The sequence below is a fragment of the Oenanthe melanoleuca genome, chromosome 6 (assembly GCF_029582105.1).
Source record: "Oenanthe melanoleuca isolate GR-GAL-2019-014 chromosome 6, OMel1.0, whole genome shotgun sequence".
Taxonomy (NCBI): domain Eukaryota; kingdom Metazoa; phylum Chordata; class Aves; order Passeriformes; family Muscicapidae; genus Oenanthe; species Oenanthe melanoleuca.
Window position 1 is genome coordinate 34,333,019 of NC_079340.1, and position 18,648 is coordinate 34,351,666.

The following is an 18,648-nucleotide window of genomic DNA, read 5'->3' on the forward strand; positions in this document are numbered from 1 at the left end:
TGTGAGGGAGGGGCCCCAGGACCCCACACCTGTGTCTGGAGTGGAGATGCACCCCTCAATTCCCTGTAGGACAGCATCCTTAGGGATGGACCCCACAATTCCCAGCACAGCATCCGCAGGGGTGGATCCCTCAATTCCCTGCATTACAGCAGAGCTCCTCAGGGATGGATCTATGGAATCACATAACCCATTCCCCATGGAACCACATAACCCATTCCCCATGGAACCACATAACCCACACCCCATGGAACCACATAACCCACACCCCATGGAACCACATAACCCACACCCCATAGAATTACACACCTATGGAATCACACAACCCACTCCCTATGGAATCACATAACCTACACCCCATGGAATCACAAACCTATGGAATCATATAACCCACATTCCATGGAATTACACACCTGTGGAATCACATAACCCCATGGCATCAGCACCACCAGCTGGCACAGGGGGGACATGCAAACACCTGGATGCAGCTGTTCCCCTTTCAGTGCCTATTCCTGAGGCATTTCAGGGCAGTGGTCCCACAGCTCCTGTCCCACCCAGCTCTGTGGTGGCTGGCAGTGTCCCACCAGCCCAGATTCCAGCTGGGTGCCAGGATTCCAGTATTTGGGTGTTTCTGTGTTTCCATGCATCTACAGCTCAATACCCTGGAAATGACACCAAATCCTTGGCAATGTTAAAAATACACATTTATTACTCCACATGTGCAATGCCTTCAGACAGGATCTGCAAAAACACAACCTTGTCATAACTTAAATATTCTGTGGTGTGGTAAAATTGTCATGCAAGAAAATTACAGGGATGTATTAACATAAAATACAAAGATATATTTACATATATCTGCACTGAAATAATTTTTTAAAATACCCTCCCAAGGCAGCAGGATTTCAGCACTGTCCAGGGTCAAGTCCATATTACTGGTATTTCTGCTAGTATTTTATTACTCTTAGACTCTTTTTGGCAAGCTCTGGAGTAATAGAGAATTGGCAACCGAAGAAACATCAGGACCTGACCTGCCATTTGTCTTCTGCACAAAATTCCCAGTGAAGGCTGTGGAATTCTATGCCAACACTTAAAAATATGCAACTTTGCAAAACTTTGTAACACAACAGAGATAAGAAAAACAATCTCATGGCAAGTGATTAAAGGAGAATAATTTATAGGTGCTGTAGACTTTTCACAGCAGATAATGGCACACACTGTATAAATCTGTCATACAAAAAAATACAGGTATTTAAATATTTATGTACAGAAAATTCCTGTGTGGCTGTAGCTGTCAGTGACACCTCCCAGCTGGGGTGGGGGCCTGGGCTCTGGCACTGTGAGGTTTGCCCAGCAGCAGCAGCCAGGGCACCACAGCCCTGCCACAGCCCCAGAGCTTTGTCCCCAGCCTGTGCCAGCAGCCAGGGACAGGAGCAGCCAGGGAGTGGCACAGGGAGGAGAGAGAGGATCAAACCCCAGGACTCCTGTGTGGATGGGGGAGCTGGACATGGACACCTGGCAGGAGCCACAAAGATGTGTAGGGCAAACAGGAGCGAGCTGGGCTCAGCTGGCACAGGCTCAGCTGGCACTGGCAGGGACAGGGACACAGCAATGGGGACACAAGAGGGGCCCAGAGTGGGGCACAGGAGGCCCCAGAGCCCTGGAACCTCCAGAGGGCTTCTGACAATGGGTAACACTGAGCTGTTTCCTATCACTTGCCCCTTTTCCTGCTGCTCTTTCCATGCCACTCCTTCTCCAGGGACTGAGTGCAGACAGGTGTCAATGGGACTCTGCCACCCTGGCTCTGCTGAGGTTATGCCCAAATATTATTTCAGACCAAACCAAACACTTCAGTGGTGTCCATGGTGCCTCCCCCACTCAGCAGAGATCCCACAGCTCTGTGTCCTGGTACTGCTCCAGGGATTCAGGTCCAGCAGTGACCCAGCACAGCCCTGGGATGCCCTGCTGGATTCCAGGGGTGCTGCCCAGGCAGCCTGGACCTGCCCTGGGAAGGAGCCATTCCCTGGCACCCCCAGGAGCTCTCCTGGCTCCTGCCAGGTGCTGCTGAGCTGTTCTGCACAATGCCTGGAGAAGAGGGGAGCAGGTGACTGACAAGGGATCAGATGACTGGCACAGAGAGGGTTTGGGCTGAGGAACCCCCATTTCAGAACAAGCCAGCTCCTCCCCACACACACCAACCCCTCCTCAGGCCACACCTGCCTCCTGCCCTAGGAAAGCAATGAAAACATCAATTACCCACATCCTGTGGCTGCCAACACATCCCAGTTCAGCCAGAAGCTCTCAGGCCAGGAGAGGTATCTTCATCACTCATCTGTGGGATAGTTTGGTCAAAAAATCAGTAACACTCTGTCATTCCAGTAGCCCAAAATTTTGCCATCATTTACAAGAAGTTGCTAAATAGTGCAAGGGAATTCACTGTAAAAGCCTACCCACACCAGTGGAGTAAATCACCTGTAATTCCTAACTCCTGAATAAATACAGGCTCACCTGCTGTGCCAGGACAGAGCTGGTGCTCAGCTGAGCTGTGGGGTGGAGACACAAGGGGAGCACAGAGCCCTGGGACAGGACCAGGCTGAGAGCAAGGGCAGGGCAGTGGCACACCTGCACACACAGGTGAGCTCTGGCAGGTGACAAGGCAATTAGGGCTCCCTGGTACCCAGTAAGACACTGGGAGCTACTGGGGGCAGAGGGGCAGGTTCCCCCAGCACAGCCTGGGTCAGAGCAGGAGCAGGAGGACACACTGATTGCAGCCCCTGACTGATGGCCACAGCCCCTGAGCTGTCATTAAGGCAGCTGCTAACGAGCACAGGGTGTGCAGGGCCACGGGTGACACCAGGGCCAGGGCCTGGCAGCATCCCCTGGCTCTGCCCTGAGAACAAACACAGAACTGGAGCAGAGCTCTGGCCACCCCCTCCTGCCCACCCTTCCATGAAACATCCCTGCACAGCTTCAGCCACACGCTGCTCCCCACATAAAACTGGGGGAGACACACCTGCTGAGTCCTGGCTCTGCAAGATCATTTCGTACCCCTCTGCCTTCCTGGTTTATTCCTGGAAACAAAAACCACAACGAAACTGCTCCTGGCAGAGCCTGATCTGTTCAAAACATCTCCCACCCATTTCTGCATCAGGAGTGCCCAGGAAGGAGGCAGACACTGCTGGGTGGGTGGTGACTGTGGGGCCACCAGAGCAGTCCTGGGGCACTACAGGGCTCAGCCACAGTGACCAAAAGCCACTGCAGCAGCTTAAACAGCTCCTATGGTGAAGGGCCCTGCAGCAGGAACAGCAACACCCTCAGCTGGAGCCAGGGAGATGTCCTGTCTTATTAAGTTAAGACAGGTATTAGCAGATTATATACAGTACTTGTACTTTACACTGAAAATAAAGGAAGTCTAAGGGTGAAATACAATATTCCTGCCTTTCATCCACACGTCACCCACTCTGCCTCCAACAAAACCTCAGCCTGTGACAAACTGTGTCCTCCAAAGCTGGGACATGGAGCCAGACCCCAACCATCCCACAGCTCCTCACTGCCTGCAGCAGCCACGTCCAGGAGGAGAATATTTAAATGCATTCTGCAGCTCAAATACACATTGAGCATAACCCAGCCCCTGAAGAATCCATGGAGTGCACAAAAAACATTTGTTTGCCTTGAATGGGGGAAGGACCTGACAGGCGACACAGGGACAGGAGGTGCCTGGGGCATCCTTGTGCTGCAGGAGCTGAACCTGGGGCTGCTCTGCTCTGCACAGGGACTGTGCCAGGCTGTGCCAGGCTGCCCATGGCCTGTGCCCAGAGCAGCATCCGAACAGGGAGTGCCAAAGCCAAGCTCACACCCCCTCCCTGCCCTTCCTCCCTGCCCCATGTCCCCCTGCTCCTCCTCCTCCCAAGGACACAGCTTCTCTCCCCGTCCTCTCACTGCATTAAAAACGTGTAGATCGGCCATCTGACATGAAAACAAAGATTAAATCAGTCCCCCCCTGACAAGTTGCATAGGTCCTGTGTTCCCCCAGCAGGCAGCCACGGTGCTGGGCTGGAGATCCGTGGCTGGAGAGCAGTCCTGGGGAGCTCTGGCCTCTTCCAGCTCTCAGGGACAGTCCTGGGGAGCTCTGGCCTCTTCCAGCTCTCAGAAGGAGCTGGGCTGGCAATCCATGGCTGGAGGGCATCCTGAGGAACCCAGGCTGGCTCCAGCTCTCAGGGGAGCTGCCGGTGCTGTCCAGGGCAGGCTCAGTGCTCAGCACACCTGGGGCAGGTGAGGGCAGGCTCAGTGCCCAGCACACCTGGGGCAGGTGAGGGGCTGTCCCTGGCCTAGCTGCTGCCCGAGGAGCACACAGAGCTGCACATGTGCAGGGGCTCAGCCTCTGCCTCCTCGGGGGTCTCGGAGGTGGACACGGACTCGCTGGGCTGCTCCTGGCTCCTCTTCAGCCTGGGGAGAGGAGGAAGCAGGAGTCACACAGCTGTGCCAAACAAACCCCCAGGAGTGGGCAGCAAGCCCTGGTGCCCACAGAGAACGGGGAGTCCCAACAGAGGGGTCAGGACAGAGCCCAGCAAAGCATCAGCAAAGCACACTGACCTGCTCTGGAATGCCCCAAAACAGCCTGCAGGGCTTCAGCCCACCCAGACCTGGCCACGAGTGCCCCAGCACAGCCAGGCTCCTGCACCCCCAAACCCCCAAATCCCAACCCTGAGTGCCCCAGCACAGCCAGGTCCTGCCAGCACTTTCACTTCCTGCTTATTCCCACCAGGGACTTTTCCAACCTTAATCATCCTATGAATCTACTCTCTTTGTTAAAGGCCTCCTCAGCCATTGAGTCCAACCTTCCTCGCCTTCATTTCCCAAAACATCACTTGCTGAAAGCAGGATGGGTTGAGGAGGTGCCACAAGGGAATGGAGGCAGTCACATACACATGTTAAATCCCAGAAGTCTCTCTACAGCATATTTTACATAATGGCAGTTGATAATCCCTGATCTTGCCTCCCTTTGTGGCCAGAACCATTTTTCATACACAGGCAGCACCTGAGCTCCTCTGCTGACACCATTCACCTGGGGCTAAGCCAGCAGCAAGGTGCTCCTGGCTGTCAGGCACTGGCACTGCTTCCTAGGGGAAAGCAGAAAAAGGAGCATTTTTCCCTAAAAAAAAGCAGCTCACACACTCACTTCTCTCTGTTGAAGATGACAAAGTCCTGCTGGATAGCTTCGAGGCATTCCTGGAGATAGTCATTTTCCTGTTGAAGGAAAACAAAACATGCACAAGCAGCCCCATGTGCATCCCCTGGCTGCCTGCAGCCCCCAGCACTCCAGCTGTGCAGGAGCCCCCAGGCCCTGAGCCTCAGCCCCACATCTGGAGGCAGCAGGGCTGGCTGCCAATGCTCCCACCAGGGGCTTGTGCCACGCACAGCAGCAGCTTTCCACAAAACACAGATCCCACTGGGCCTGACATGAACATTTGTCCATGCACGCTGCATTTGGGGAGTGCTGTGAGCCCAAAGGGAGCAGGGGCAGCGTGGGGAGAGCCCAGCACACAGCCAGTGAGAGTCCCTGCAGAGGCAGGCAGGGAGTGCTGCCTGTGCTGAGCTGGGGCTGGGCTGGTGTCTTGGGCTGCAATGCAGGATCTGGCCAGAAATGTGAATTCTGTTACCCCAGCTGGGGCAGTGCCCCTGATCTCCTGGCACACATTATCTGCTCATGGGCCATCTTTAAACCAGCTGGGCAATCATCTTTATCTTCCCACAGCCCATCCTCCCTCCAGGAGATATCTCCTGTTCATGGCCAGTGAGTCCCAGGGCATGACTGATAAAATTCCATCATCCCACTGGGAGATGCTCCAGCCAGGGGAGGAGCCAAGCCTTTCCTACCCAGATAAAAACTGACATTTGGACACCAAGGAACCTTCTTCCCACTGGATTCCAGAGGAAAACCAGACCTTTGCACATCATCCCTGGAGCTTCAGAGGAAACTGCCCCTTCTCCAGGAGCACTGCTCCAGCTGAACCACATCTGCCCCTGCAGGAGGATGCAGCCACCATTGAATGGGACTGTGCCAACACCCTGACTGACTGACGGGTGTCAGCTTGGATTCTGACTCTGGCAGGGCTGGGATTGTTCTGTGTAATACTGCATTTCTATTTTAATTTTCCTAGTCAAGAACTGTTATTCCTATTCCCATATCTTTGCCTGAGAGCCCCTTAATTTCAAAATTACAATAATAATTTGGAGGGAGGGGTTTACATTCTCCATTTCAAAGAGCAGCTCCTGCCTTTATTGGCAGACACCTGTCCCCAAACCAGGACAGCAGGGACACAGGCTGAGCACACTGGGCTGCCCAGACCCCTGCTGCTCATTTCACTTCTGTGTCAGTTTGGCCAAATTTCCTCAAGAGGAACACGTGGCTATTGAAACAACGGGTTTCCATCAAAATAAATGCAGAGTGTGGCAGTAAGAGCAGCAGTGCCCGCCCAAACGCCGCCTTCTCCCGGCTGGTGTCCCCCCAGGCAGCACGTACAGACTGGGAGCTGTCCTTGCTGTTATCCCTCGACTTGTTCTTGGCCAGCCTCTTCTTCTTCTTGTGCAGGGGCCTGGACTCCAGGATCATCTCCTCCAGCTCGAAGGTGGGGTCGCAGTGCAGGCGGCCCTTCTGCCGGGACACAGAGGGGACTCAGGCACGGCCGGGGCCGGACAGCCCCAGGGTCCAGCCGTGACAGGGCCGGCTCGGCCCGGCTCAGCCCGGCCGGTCACTCACGTTGGGCACGAAGCCCGGCTCCACGCGCTTCTCGCCCACGGCGCCCCACGCCACGCCCGCCAGGTGAGCCGAGCCCTGCATGTGCTCCAGGCTCGAGAAGCGGTGCTCGGGGTTCACTGTCAGCAGCTGGGGAGGACACAGGGATCAGGGGGGGCACAGGGGAAGGCAGTGCCCGCGGCAGCGCGGGGCGCAGCCGTGCCGAGGAGCCTTTCTGCCGAGGGAAACAGGCGGCGCTGCAGGAAAAGCAGCCGAGGAAACGCTCGGCAGGTGCCCGGAGCTGCGGGACACGGGGGTCCCTCCCAGCCCTGCGACAGGCTGGGCTCCTGCGAGCCCGGCTGCCCAGCAGATGGCAATGCAAACCTGAGAATGCGCTCTGCCCGCGGCGCTGCTGCTCATTAAACACAATCTAATTATGCAAATTACCCACCCAACAGTAACTCGTACCGCAGGCACTTACTGGCTGCCAGCACCGGCTGTATCTTTCCTACAGCGAACTCCTCAGCTCCTTTCCAGAGTTCCCAAGCAAGCCAGAGCTGCACCAGATGTCCCAACCCATCCCAGCCTTCTCCAGCAGCAGCATGAGGAAAGCAGCAGAGCACTCCACAGAGCCATTCCCTGTCCCTGTCCCTCCACCTATTGCCCCAAGGCCTTTTCCAGCTTCTCCTGGAGCCCCTTCAGGCACTGGAAGGGGCTTTAAGGTCTCCCTGGAGCCTTCTCTTCTCAAGGCTCAACATCCCTGACTGTCCCAGCCTGTCTTTTGTATATTATTATTATCATTACTCTTACTATTCATTGTTCATTAATATGCTGATAATTTTCCAGCTAGTCCTGCCTGCACAGTAGCCACCATCCAACCCAAACCCACCCCAGAAGGACAATTCATCCAGCAATTCACCCAGCTCCATCCTGAGGGAGAATCCATTCAAAAATTCACCCAGTTCCACCCCAGAAGGACAAATCACCCATTCCCAGCCCAGAAGGATAATTCATCCAGCAATTCACCCAGCTCCATCCTGAAGGACAATTCACCCAACAATTCACCCAGCTCCAGCCCCAAAGGACAATTCACCCAACAGTTCACCCAGCTCCATCCTGAAGGACAATTCACCCAAGAGTTCACCCATTCCCAGCCCAGAAGGACAATTCACCCAACATTCAGCCGTTCCCAGCCCAGAAGGACAATTCACCGAACAATTCACCCAACACTTCAGCCGTTCCCAGCCCCGAGGGGCCCCCACCTTCCTCAGCAGCCCGACCATGTCCCTGGACCAGCCTGAGGAGTACTGCACGCTGACGGTGCTGAAGAGCTGCACCAGGGACTCCACGGGGTTGTTGGAGTGGATGTCGTAGGGCCTCTGGGGACAAGAGCAGGGGTGAGGGCTGCCCCCTCCCCTGGCTCAGGGTCGAGGGAGGGGGAGCCGAGCCCTACCCAGCCCCGCAGCAGCTCGTAGGCCATGATGCCCAGGGACCACCAGTCCACCTCGAAGGAATAGCCCGTGCCGCCGCTCAGGAAGGAGTGGAAGATCTCCGGGGCTGAGCAGAGAGGGAAACGGGCAGCAGCAGGTTATTTGTGCCTCTCTGTTCCAAATTCCACGTCAGCCAGAGCACTGTGCTCATGGCAGCTTTTCTGAGTGAGGCTGAGTGAGGCAGGGGAGCAGCAGCAGGGGATGGGGATGGGGGGACTGGGCAGGATGTAATGGGAAGGGCAGGAGAGGGCAGGGAGGGATGGGGAGAGTAAGATGGGGTGGGAAGGGCAGGAGGGGATGGAGAAGACTGTACAGGATATAATGCAGATGGCAGGACAGGACAGGAGGTGATGGGGTGACAGGACAGGAGGTGATGGGGTGACATGCCAACCACGATGCCTTCACACTGGGAGTTCCCCTTCTCAACCCATCAGGCTCTGCTGAACGAATTGGGCACAAACACCAATTCCTAAATGAACTGGATGCCCCTGGCCCAGCGTGGGCTGAGCACCCAAAATGTGACACAGGCACGAGCAACTGCTGTTTCTTACCCATGTATGGCTTGGTCCCAGCCAATGCTGTCGCTCTTTCACCGTCCCTAATGATTGTTGCAATATTAAAATCTGTTAAATGGGCATGACCTTAAATAAAGACACATTTTAAGAAGGAATTAATGGCAGTGCAGTGGCAATGCAGAGTCAGAACACATTTGTTTCATCAGCTTCTGCCCTCAGAGTAGCACAGACACAGGCAGGGCAGGGTCAGATCCCATGGAATGGCCATAAGAGATCCCAAAGGTTTCCAGGATTTGGGATGGCCAGGTGAATAAAGCTGGGAGCTTTGGGTCTTGATTTTAAATCCCACTTGGAGCTAGCCAGTAACCCTCCAGCACTGGCCAAATTGCTCTGGCCAAAGCTGGAGGAGTGACAAGACACCAGGGAAACACTATCATAGAAGCTCAGAATGTTGGGGTTGGAAGGGACTTGGGATCATCTTAGGGATCATCATGCCATGGAGCTTCCACTAGACTGGGGTGTCCCAAGCCCTGGAAGCCACTGAGCTGCAGTGACTCCAGATTGCCAGGGCTGAAGTGGGGCTGCCCCTCCGTGCTGAGCACAGCACAGGGGTCACAGCTGGGGGATCCTCCCCTCAGCAAACAGCTCAGCAAACGTGAGCCAGTAAAGGCAGAGCAGCTCATCCCACACTCTCCCCAGGTGAAGAGATGCCCAGCACCCAGGAGTGTAAAGAATCTGTCCCTGGAATCAGTGAGGGGGCAAACCAAGAGGAGCAGAGTGATCCTACCTTGCTCATCCAGGAGGATGTTGTCTGGTTTTACATCTCTGGGGAAAGAAGGAAGATTACAGCAGATGGAATCTCAGCCAGAACAGGGATGAGACTCAATGACAAAAATCCTGCAATTTTATCTATCAAGAATTGGGAACAAATAAAAATATTCTAAGGTGAGGCAAGCCCCTTTATGATGGACTAGAAATAAACTTTTTCTGAGCAACCTGGTGAAAAACTGGAAGCATTATACTTGCTCAGGCCTCATTCCCAGTGAAAAGGAATAACAGGACTGGGGATATTGGTGTGAAGCCCTGGATGGCTTTAACACCTGCCCTGAAACGTTCATCCCCCCAGTGAAGCATCAGAGTCACTCTGAGAGGTGGGGGCAGGACCAGCACGGGCAGCACGAGCCACCCCAGGGACAGCAGGGCAGGGTCAGCAGGGCAGGGGACACCAGGACAGGGGACACCAGGACAGGGGACACCAGGATAGGTCCCAGCAGGGCAGGGGACACCAGGACAGGGGACACCAGGACAGGTCCCAGCAGGACAGGTCCCAGCAGGGCAGGGGACACCAGGACAGGTCCCAGCAGGGCAGGTCCCAGCAGGGCAGGGGACACCAGGACAGGTCCCAGCAAGACAGGGGACACCAAGGCAGGTCCCAGCAGGACAGGTCCCAGCAGGACAGGGGACACCAGGACAGGGGACACCAGGACAGGGGACACCAGGACAGGTCCCAGCAGGGCAGGGGACACCAGGACAGGTCCCAGCAGGACAGGGGACACCAAGGCAGGTCCCAGCAGGGCAGGTCCCAGCAGGGCAGGGGACACCAGGACAGGTCCCAGCAGGACAGGGGACACCAGGACAGGGGTCAGCAGGACAGGTCCCAGCAGGGCAGGTCCCAGCAGGGCAGGGGTCACCAGGACAGGTCCCAGCAGGACAGGGGACAGCAGGACAGGTCCCAGCAGGACAGGGGACACCAGGACAGGTCCCAGCAGGGCAGGTCCCAGCAGGGCAGGGGACAGCAGGACAGGTCCCAGCAGGGCAGGGGACACCAGGACAGGTCCCAGCAGGGCAGGTCCCAGCAGGGCAGGGGACACCAGGACAGGTCCCAGCACGGCAGTCCCAGCAGGGCAGGGCCCTGGCAGCACCCTGGTACCTGTGGATGATGTGCTGGCTCCGCAGGTAGTCCAGGGCCAGGGCCATCTCACAGATGTACAGTTTCACCGTTTCCTCGGTGAACTGCACGTTCTGCTGCAGGTGGTAGCGCAGGTCCCCCCCCAGGAGCAGGTCCACCACCATGAACATGTCCTCCTCATCCTGGAAGGAATACCTGCAGGACAGGGAGGGCTGAGCCCCAGGGGCTCACAGACCCTTCCCCAGCTCTGCTCCCTCACAAACCCAGCTCCAGCCCCTCCAGCTCCTTGCAGTGATGCACCCAAAACTGGAGATGCAGCTTTGCAATCAAGCAAGCCCAGCTCAAGATGCTCACTTGTTTTTCAATAAATTCCTGCACTAAGCAGTGCTTCCCTGGAAGAGATGAGTATCCAGGTAATGTCCCCTGCTCACCCCTCACTGTCCCTGAGCAGCTGGGCCATGTCAGCCCACCAGCACAGAGCTCCCAGAAGCCACACACGGCACAGAAACTCCACATTTTCAACTGCAAAAAATCTCATAAAACCTACTTAAAATACCTCAGCCTATCCTGAAGATGAATTGGAGAACACAACTGCTAATTTAACCAGATAAACCAGAAGAAGAGGTTTATATTTACTGTGGAGTAAACCGCCTCTCTAAATGTGCCGTGGGTCCCACGGGAGACTGACAGCAGTGGGGACACACCAAAACAAGGCTCATTGTTATATTTGGTGACTGCAGCTCAAGGAAAGAGTATGTGGGATTGTATAATACTTATGAATCACTCACTTCTGCTCCCATCTTAAATGTAGGATTATTCTAAAGCTATGAGCTGAAAGGGTTTGCTACGAGAGCAACTTCTCTCCAGAATTTCATTGCTTGTTGAGAAAAATATTTTCAACTGCTGAGAAACTGAAAATTACCAATATTAACTCAATTGGCTATTCTGGAGCAATGGATCAACAAATCAAATGTGACACATCGCCCATTTCCATCACTTTGGGTATAAAACTTCCCCAACCTTTAGAAGTGTCCCCCTGCCCTCCAGCCTGGCACACATCAGCGCTGCTGGAGTGGGAGGGGGCCCCTCCCAGGGCAGGGAGCCAGGAAAGAACAGATCACCTGCAGCACTGACCAATAGCTCTAGGATAAAATGCTCTACTCTCTAAACCTGTAGATCAGCTTTTCCTGCGAGGTTTGGCAGTGATGTGTCTGAGCTCCAAAGGAATGTGTTCTGTCTGGCCAGTGAGCGTGGTGCAGAGCACAGGGAGGGATGCTGGAGGGCTCAGGGGTCCATGGGGGTGTAGGGCAGAGACAGACTGCAGCCTTTGGTACTGGCACTGCCTGGACAGGATACACCTCACAGGCACTGCTGACTCAAGCTACTTTTCAGATTTCAACCCGATTTTAAGAGTTTAAATCAGACCCTAAAACGTTGCTCAGCAATGAGGATATTTCTGCTGGTGCACGCACAGTGAAGTCACTGTGGAGCAATTTGAAATGCTGCTGTTGCAGTGGTGTGCAGGGAAGGTTCTGAGAGCCTGGCACTGTCAGGGTGTGGCCCTGGGGAGCTGCTCACCACAGGTTCACCAGGAAGACGTGCTCGATCTCCTGCAGGATCTCCAGCTCCCGGAAGACGTTGCGCACCTCGTCCCTCTCGATGCACTGCTGCTTGTTCATGTACTTCATGGCGTACATCTTCTCCGTGTCCCTCTTCTGCACGATGCACACCTGGGCCAGGGAGAGCACAGGCAGGAGCAGCTGCACAGCCTCCTCTGCCCCTCGGGAGCTGAGACCTGCTGTGCTCCGTGCCCCAGACACCTCTGACCCCTGATTGTTGATCCCTGTTCCTTCATCCCTGTTCCTTCATCCCTGTTCCTTCATCCCTGATCCTTCATCCCTGATCCCTGGTTCCTGATCCTTCATCCCTCATCCCCAATCCCTGATTCATGATCATTGATTCCTGATCCCTGATCCTTCATCCCTGATCACTGATTGCTGATCCCTCATACCTGATCACTGATCCCTCCTCCCTCATTCACGATCCCTGATCCCTCATCCTTCATCCCTGATCCCTGATCCTTCATCCCTGATCACTGATTGCTGATCCCTCATACCTGATCACTGATCCCTCCTCCCTCATCCACGATCCCTGATCCCTCATCCTTCATCCCTGATCACTGATCCCTGATCCTTCATCCCTGATCCCTGGTTCCTGATCCTTCATCCCTCATCCCCAATCCCTGATTCATGATCATTGATTCCTGATCCCTGATCCTTCATCCCTGATCACTGATCCCTCATCCCTCATCCCTGATCACTGATTCCTGATCCCTCATACCTGATCACTGATCCCTCCTCCCTCATCCACGATCCCTGATCCCTCATCCTTCATCCCTGATCACTGATCCCTCATCCCTGATCACTGATCCCTCATCCTTCATCCCTGATCACTGATCCCTCATCCCTGATCACTGATTCCTGATCCCTCATCCCTGACCCCTGATCACTGATCCCTCCTCCCTCATCCACGATCCCTGATCCCTCATCCTTCATCCCTGATCCGTGATCCCCAGTTCCCGAACCCTGATCCCCCATCCCCGATCCTTGATTCGTGATCCCTGATCCACAATCCCTGTTCCCAGCCCGTCCCTGCTCCCATGCCAGCGAGTGCTGGCCTTTGCTCCAGCCAGGGCACGGTGCCAGCTCCGGAGAGCTTTCCCAAGGGAGAGCTTTCCCAGCAGTTCTGGGAGCAGTGCGAGACACCTTTGGGCTCGCTGTCTCTGGGTGCCCCGAGCATCGCTGTGCTCTGGAGGGGAAAACCATCCCTTGGGGTGGCAGAAAGCGGCTAAAATGCGAATTTATTACAACAGACAGCCCGAGCCCCGGGGTGCCCAGGGCTGGCCCCGGTGCGTCCCTCGCTCCGCCGATGACACCTTCACCACCGAGCGGCTGCTTCCAACAGCTCATTAGCTACCGCCGGAGCTATTTTTAAATGAGCTAATGGCATGTCTGCATCTGCTGTAATTACATCTGCCCTCTTAATCCTCAGCCGGTAATTAGGATGAGCTGGGCAGGCTCCCCGGGCAGGCGGGGAGCGGGTCCCGCTCGCACCGAGCGCGCAGCAAAGGGAATTTCTGCGGGTGGGGGAGCGCACACAGGTGGGAGCTCCGCGCCTCCGAACGCTGCCATTAATCAGCATTTACAAGCGCTAATAGTGCTCGGTATAATACCATCAGGGACACGCTGCCGCGAGGAGGTGGCACAATAATGGGCGGTTATCGTTAGCCCGATAAACCCCCAATTAGCGATGCGCGGGAATTACCGGGATTGTTACAAGTGCGGGGAGAGAAGGAAATCGGCCTTTGCTGTAACTCTGCGCACCTCGGAGCTCACGGCAAGGGCCCGTCGTGGGCAGAGTGACCTGAGCTCTTTCCCCGCTCCCGGACCCCCCGGCGCCCATGGGCGAGCAGAGCCCAGCTCCAGCTGCCAGGCACCGTTCAAGGTACAAAACAGAAGGGAAAACCTTCCTCATGCACACTTAATGATAATAATAAACCACCTACCACAATGCACACCACCAGCAGGATCCAGCCCCTGCTAGAGCAGGCTGAATTGCTTGTATGCTCAATAAACAAAAATAACTTTATATTTTATAAATTCTTTCAGCAGCAAAGCCCTAAAAATTTTCCTTTAAATCATGGTCGTTGCTGTAGAACTGCTCTGAAAACAATCCTCTGGGTAATAGCCATCAAGGCACTGAGCAACATTCTCTCCTGATGTCAGTTTATTCCACATTATTGCTGGAAGATCGTTAATTTCTAGGTGATTTATTTTTTAGGTTGTGACTTGCTGTACCTTAATCAGCATTGCATGCTCTTCGGATGTCATTTGTCTCTTGTTTCTCCACAATGAAAATGAGAGCCCAGCATAGTAAATGAGAAAATGACGAAAACTTCATGTACTCTGTACTTGTGAGAAACATTTTTCTGCAATGGAACACCTCCACACACAGCAGCACCAGTTCTGGGCACTCTGGAAATGTTTGTTCTGTGATTTCCGGGGGGAATGTGGATGTCAGTGCAGGGAGAGGCCCTTCCTGCAGCTGGGCAGGGCTGCCTGAGGGCACAGTGACAGCAGGGGCAGGGCGCTGCAGATGTGACAGCCACAGCAGATGTGACCAGCTGCTGGTCCCATCACTGGTGACACCACACTGCTCTGGGGGTGGTGCTCTGGTACTGCTCACATCACATCACTGGTGACATCACACCACTGCTCACATCACATCACTGGTGACATCACATCCCTGCTCACATCACACCACTGCTCACATCACACCACTGCTCACATCACATCCCTGCTCACATCACACCACTGCTCACATCACATCACATCACATCCCTGCTCACTTCACATCCCTGCTCACTTCACATCCCTGGTGACATCACATCCCTGCTCACATCACACCACTGCTCACATCACACCACATCACTTCACATCCCTGCTCACATCACATCCCTGCTCACATCATATTGTTTTTTGGGTGATGCTCTGGTACCAGCGTGGTGCTCCCCGGTACTGCTCACATCACATCCCTGCTCACATCACATCACTGGTGACATCACATCCCTGCTCACATCATATCCCTGCTCACATCATATTGTTTTTTGGGTGATGCTCTGGTACCAGTGTGGTGCTCTCTGGTACTGCTCACATCACATCACATCCCTGCTCACATCACACCACTGGTGACATCACACTGCTTTTGGGGTGCTGCTCTGGTACCAGCGTGGTGCTCCCCGGTACTGCTCACATCTCACCACTCCTGGTCGGGCTCTAGCTCCAGTCAAACCAGCTCCAGGAGCGGTGCTGGCGCTGCCTGGGCTGGGCTCAGCCTCTCGGTGCCCCTGTCACAGGCAGTGACCATTCCTGAGGAGCCCCTGCTCACACAAATGTGTTTGAGTCCCCCCAAAATGCCAGCAGCACGAGAATATCCTTCTCCTTTTGTGCTTCTCCGCTCATGCATCCGCTCCCGGGGAAGGAATAAACATCCATTTGCTCACAAGTCAAGAGTGCACTTTTTAAATTAATCCATTTTCAGGCAAGTCTACAATGCGGAGCAAGGCAAGAAGCAGAATGACTCTGTCCTCATTCCGCACAATGCAGGCACACAAAGGGAATGTTTGGTGCTTAAACACAGCCATTAGGAGGAGGAGCGGAACGCAGCCAGCCCTGCCAGGCAGGAGGGGCAGCAGCTGGCTGGGAATTGCTGGAGACACGGCACACAAAAGCTTTCCCAGAGCTCCAGAAACCCCAATGAGCCATTCCCAGAGCCCCAGACACCCCAATAAATGATTCCCAGAGCCCCAGATATCCCAATGAGCCATTCCCAGAGCCCCAGATACCCCAATGAGTGATTCCCAGAGCCCCAGATATCCCAATGAGCCATTCCCAGAGCTCCAGATACCCCAATGAATGATTGCCAGAGCCCCAGATACCCCAATGAGTGATTCCCAGAGCCCCAGATACCCCAATGAGTGATTCCCAGAGCCCCAGACACCCCAATGAGTGATTGCCAGAGCCCCAGATACCCCAGTGAGCAATTCCCAGATACCCCAGTGAGCCATTCCCAGATCTCCAGATATCCCAATGAGCAATTCCCAGATCCCACATTCCCAAGCAGTCCCCACTGCCGGGGCTGTGAGCAGCTCCCACCCCACATGGAGGGCTGGGGCTGCCACCCTCAGTTCCAGCCAGGACAGGGGCAGGTGACAGTGACAGGGCTGAGGCAGGGACAACACCCTCACTGTCACAGTGACAACACCCACACTGCCACGTAACAACACCTGCACTGTCACAGTGACAACACCCGAACTCTCACATTGACAACACCCGCACTGTCACAGTGACAACACTCACACTGTGACAGTGACAACACCCACACTGTCACAGTGACAACACCTGAACTGTCACAGTGACAACACTCACACTGTCACAGTGACAACACAGACACTGTCACAGTGACAACACCCGCACTGTCACAGTGACAACACTCACACTGTGACAGTGACAACACCCACACTGTCACAGTGACAACACAGACACTGTCACAGTGACAACACCCGCACTGTCACAGTGACACCCACACTGTCACCCAGCTCCTCTGGTGCTGTGCCCAGCAGGCAGAGTGGGTGTCTCCTCTGCAAACCCCGTGGGTTGTTATCCTCTGGTTGTTGCCCTGCTGGCTCTGAGGGAGCTCCCGGCTGCAGTCCCCGCTCAGGTGAGCGGTCCCCACCCTGACACCCACCCTGACACCCCAATCTGACAGCATGTCCTGACCCCGGCTGGCTGTGCAGGCACACACTCTCCCGGGCTCACACCCAGCCCCTGACACCCACCCTGACACCCCAATCTGACAGCATGTCCTGACCCCGGCTGGCTGTGCAGGCACACTCTCTCCCGGGCTCACACCCAGCCCTGCTGCCCTGGGGGTCCCCTGGCTGCACAGACACCGATTCCATGCGCGGTCACCACAGCAAGGTGCTGTGCCCCGGGTGTCGCCGCCAGGCTCCGCACACACCCACAGCTGACTCGGCCATCTGGCCCGGCCAGCAGCGGCTTTCCTGCTTGAATTTCTCCCTCTTTGGCTCCTGCTGTGAAAGACGAGACCGATGCCCTGTAATCCTTCCCCACACCGGCTCAGGGCCACGGGGACATTTCAGTGTACCAGCCTGGATTTCACTCTGTTTTCAGAGCAGAGCCAAGGCTCAGAGCCAGCCAACACCACACACCCACACCAAACACCTTAATCCCACCCAGCTCTGGGCCGTGGCCAGGCACTGCTCCAGTTTATAAAAATGCTTATTTGCAGTGCTTGCACCTTGCCCACATGCATTGATTTCTCCTCCAGCTTCTGCTGGGTATTTATCCCTCCCTGCTTTCCCCAGTATCTATAGAACTGCCATTTACCAGAAAGGTTGAAATTTGAAATGCAGAGCATTAACATCAAATTGCCCGTGGCACCAGAAGCATCAGCAGGCTTGGGGACTGCGTGGGGAAAAATCTCTGCTGTGGGGGAAGCATGGCAGCAGCCCCAGGGGTGGGGAAACAGTTCTTAGGAAGAGCTAAGTCTTTCATTCTGAAGGACCTGAAGCAGTGAGAAGGCATTTACCATGATGTAGAAACAGCTCCAGCTTTTTTTGATGACTGATTTCATATTTGAAGACTAGATTTTACTTTGGAGCCAGACTGCAAGGGCAAGGACAGGCTGGACAATGGTTCCCTGGTTTCCTGAGCTCGTTGAGTAAAGAGTAAAGCAGGTGAGAAGGGCTTTACTGCACCTTGCACTGCTGAAAGGATAACCTCAATATTGACTTCTAACAAGTTCATCTCCTTTAGCCAAGTTCTCCTGAATGGCTCAGCTCTTACACCAAGACATCATTCACTTTTCCCAGGATTTTCATCCTTCAGAAAGTGGCTGGAGAGAAATCCCTGTCACATCCCCAGGACCCTCTGCTTTGCTCTTGTACCAAGAACTCCAGGCAGAACATAACCAATTATCTATTATAAAAATTAGATCATTCAAACTCTCAGCTGCCATCAGGAAAGCTGCAAACAGGGATCACTCTGTTCTGGACATGTCCACAGCTGCACAGGACACAGAAATAATTCCCCTGGCATTCAAATGCATCTTTGTATCCATCCTGTATTGTGATGCTGCTGCTGACAATTAAAATACAGCCCTTCCCTGGCAATTAGCATCTGTGTAATACCAGTACTCAAAAAGTCCATAATAATTTGTTCTACAATCCTCACAAATACTAAGGATAAAATCAGCGAATCAAATTGTTTTTCAGGCATAGGCAGGAGAGCAGAGCTCAAAGCTCAGGTGTACCTGCAGTGCCACCATTCAGTGCCAGGGGTTCACTGAGCACAGGAACTCTGCAGACTGGATGGAGCTCTGCTGGCAGCATCTCCCCAGGACCCAGGAGAGCAGTGCCTGCTC

At 54.6% G+C, this 18,648-nt stretch overlaps 1 protein-coding gene across 2 annotated transcripts in view; it reads right to left on the reverse strand.

Moving 5' to 3' along the window:
• Positions 1–679: 679 nt before the first annotated feature.
• The window catches only part of STK32C (serine/threonine kinase 32C), a 62,652-nt gene continuing 44,683 nt past the window's right edge, over positions 680–18,648 (reverse strand). Inside the window, exons 2-12 of one of the 2 annotated variants that reach the window (XM_056495465.1) lie at positions 12,223–12,374; positions 10,666–10,839; positions 9,523–9,560; positions 8,772–8,861; positions 8,184–8,287; positions 7,993–8,109; positions 6,755–6,880; positions 6,518–6,649; positions 5,174–5,241; positions 4,295–4,440; positions 680–4,257 (exon numbers count right to left, since the gene is read on the reverse strand). In XM_056495465.1, the coding sequence (XP_056351440.1) occupies positions 4,323–4,440; positions 5,174–5,241; positions 6,518–6,649; positions 6,755–6,880; positions 7,993–8,109; positions 8,184–8,287; positions 8,772–8,861; positions 9,523–9,560; positions 10,666–10,839; positions 12,223–12,341 (1,086 nt within the window). In that variant the 5' untranslated portion in view covers positions 12,342–12,374 and the 3' untranslated portion in view covers positions 680–4,257; positions 4,295–4,322. Of the gene's footprint in view, positions 4,441–5,173; positions 5,242–6,517; positions 6,650–6,754; positions 6,881–7,992; positions 8,110–8,183; positions 8,288–8,771; positions 8,862–9,522; positions 9,561–10,665; positions 10,840–12,222; positions 12,375–18,648 lie in introns of both variants that reach the window. The other variant, XM_056495467.1, reaches the window with a different exon arrangement.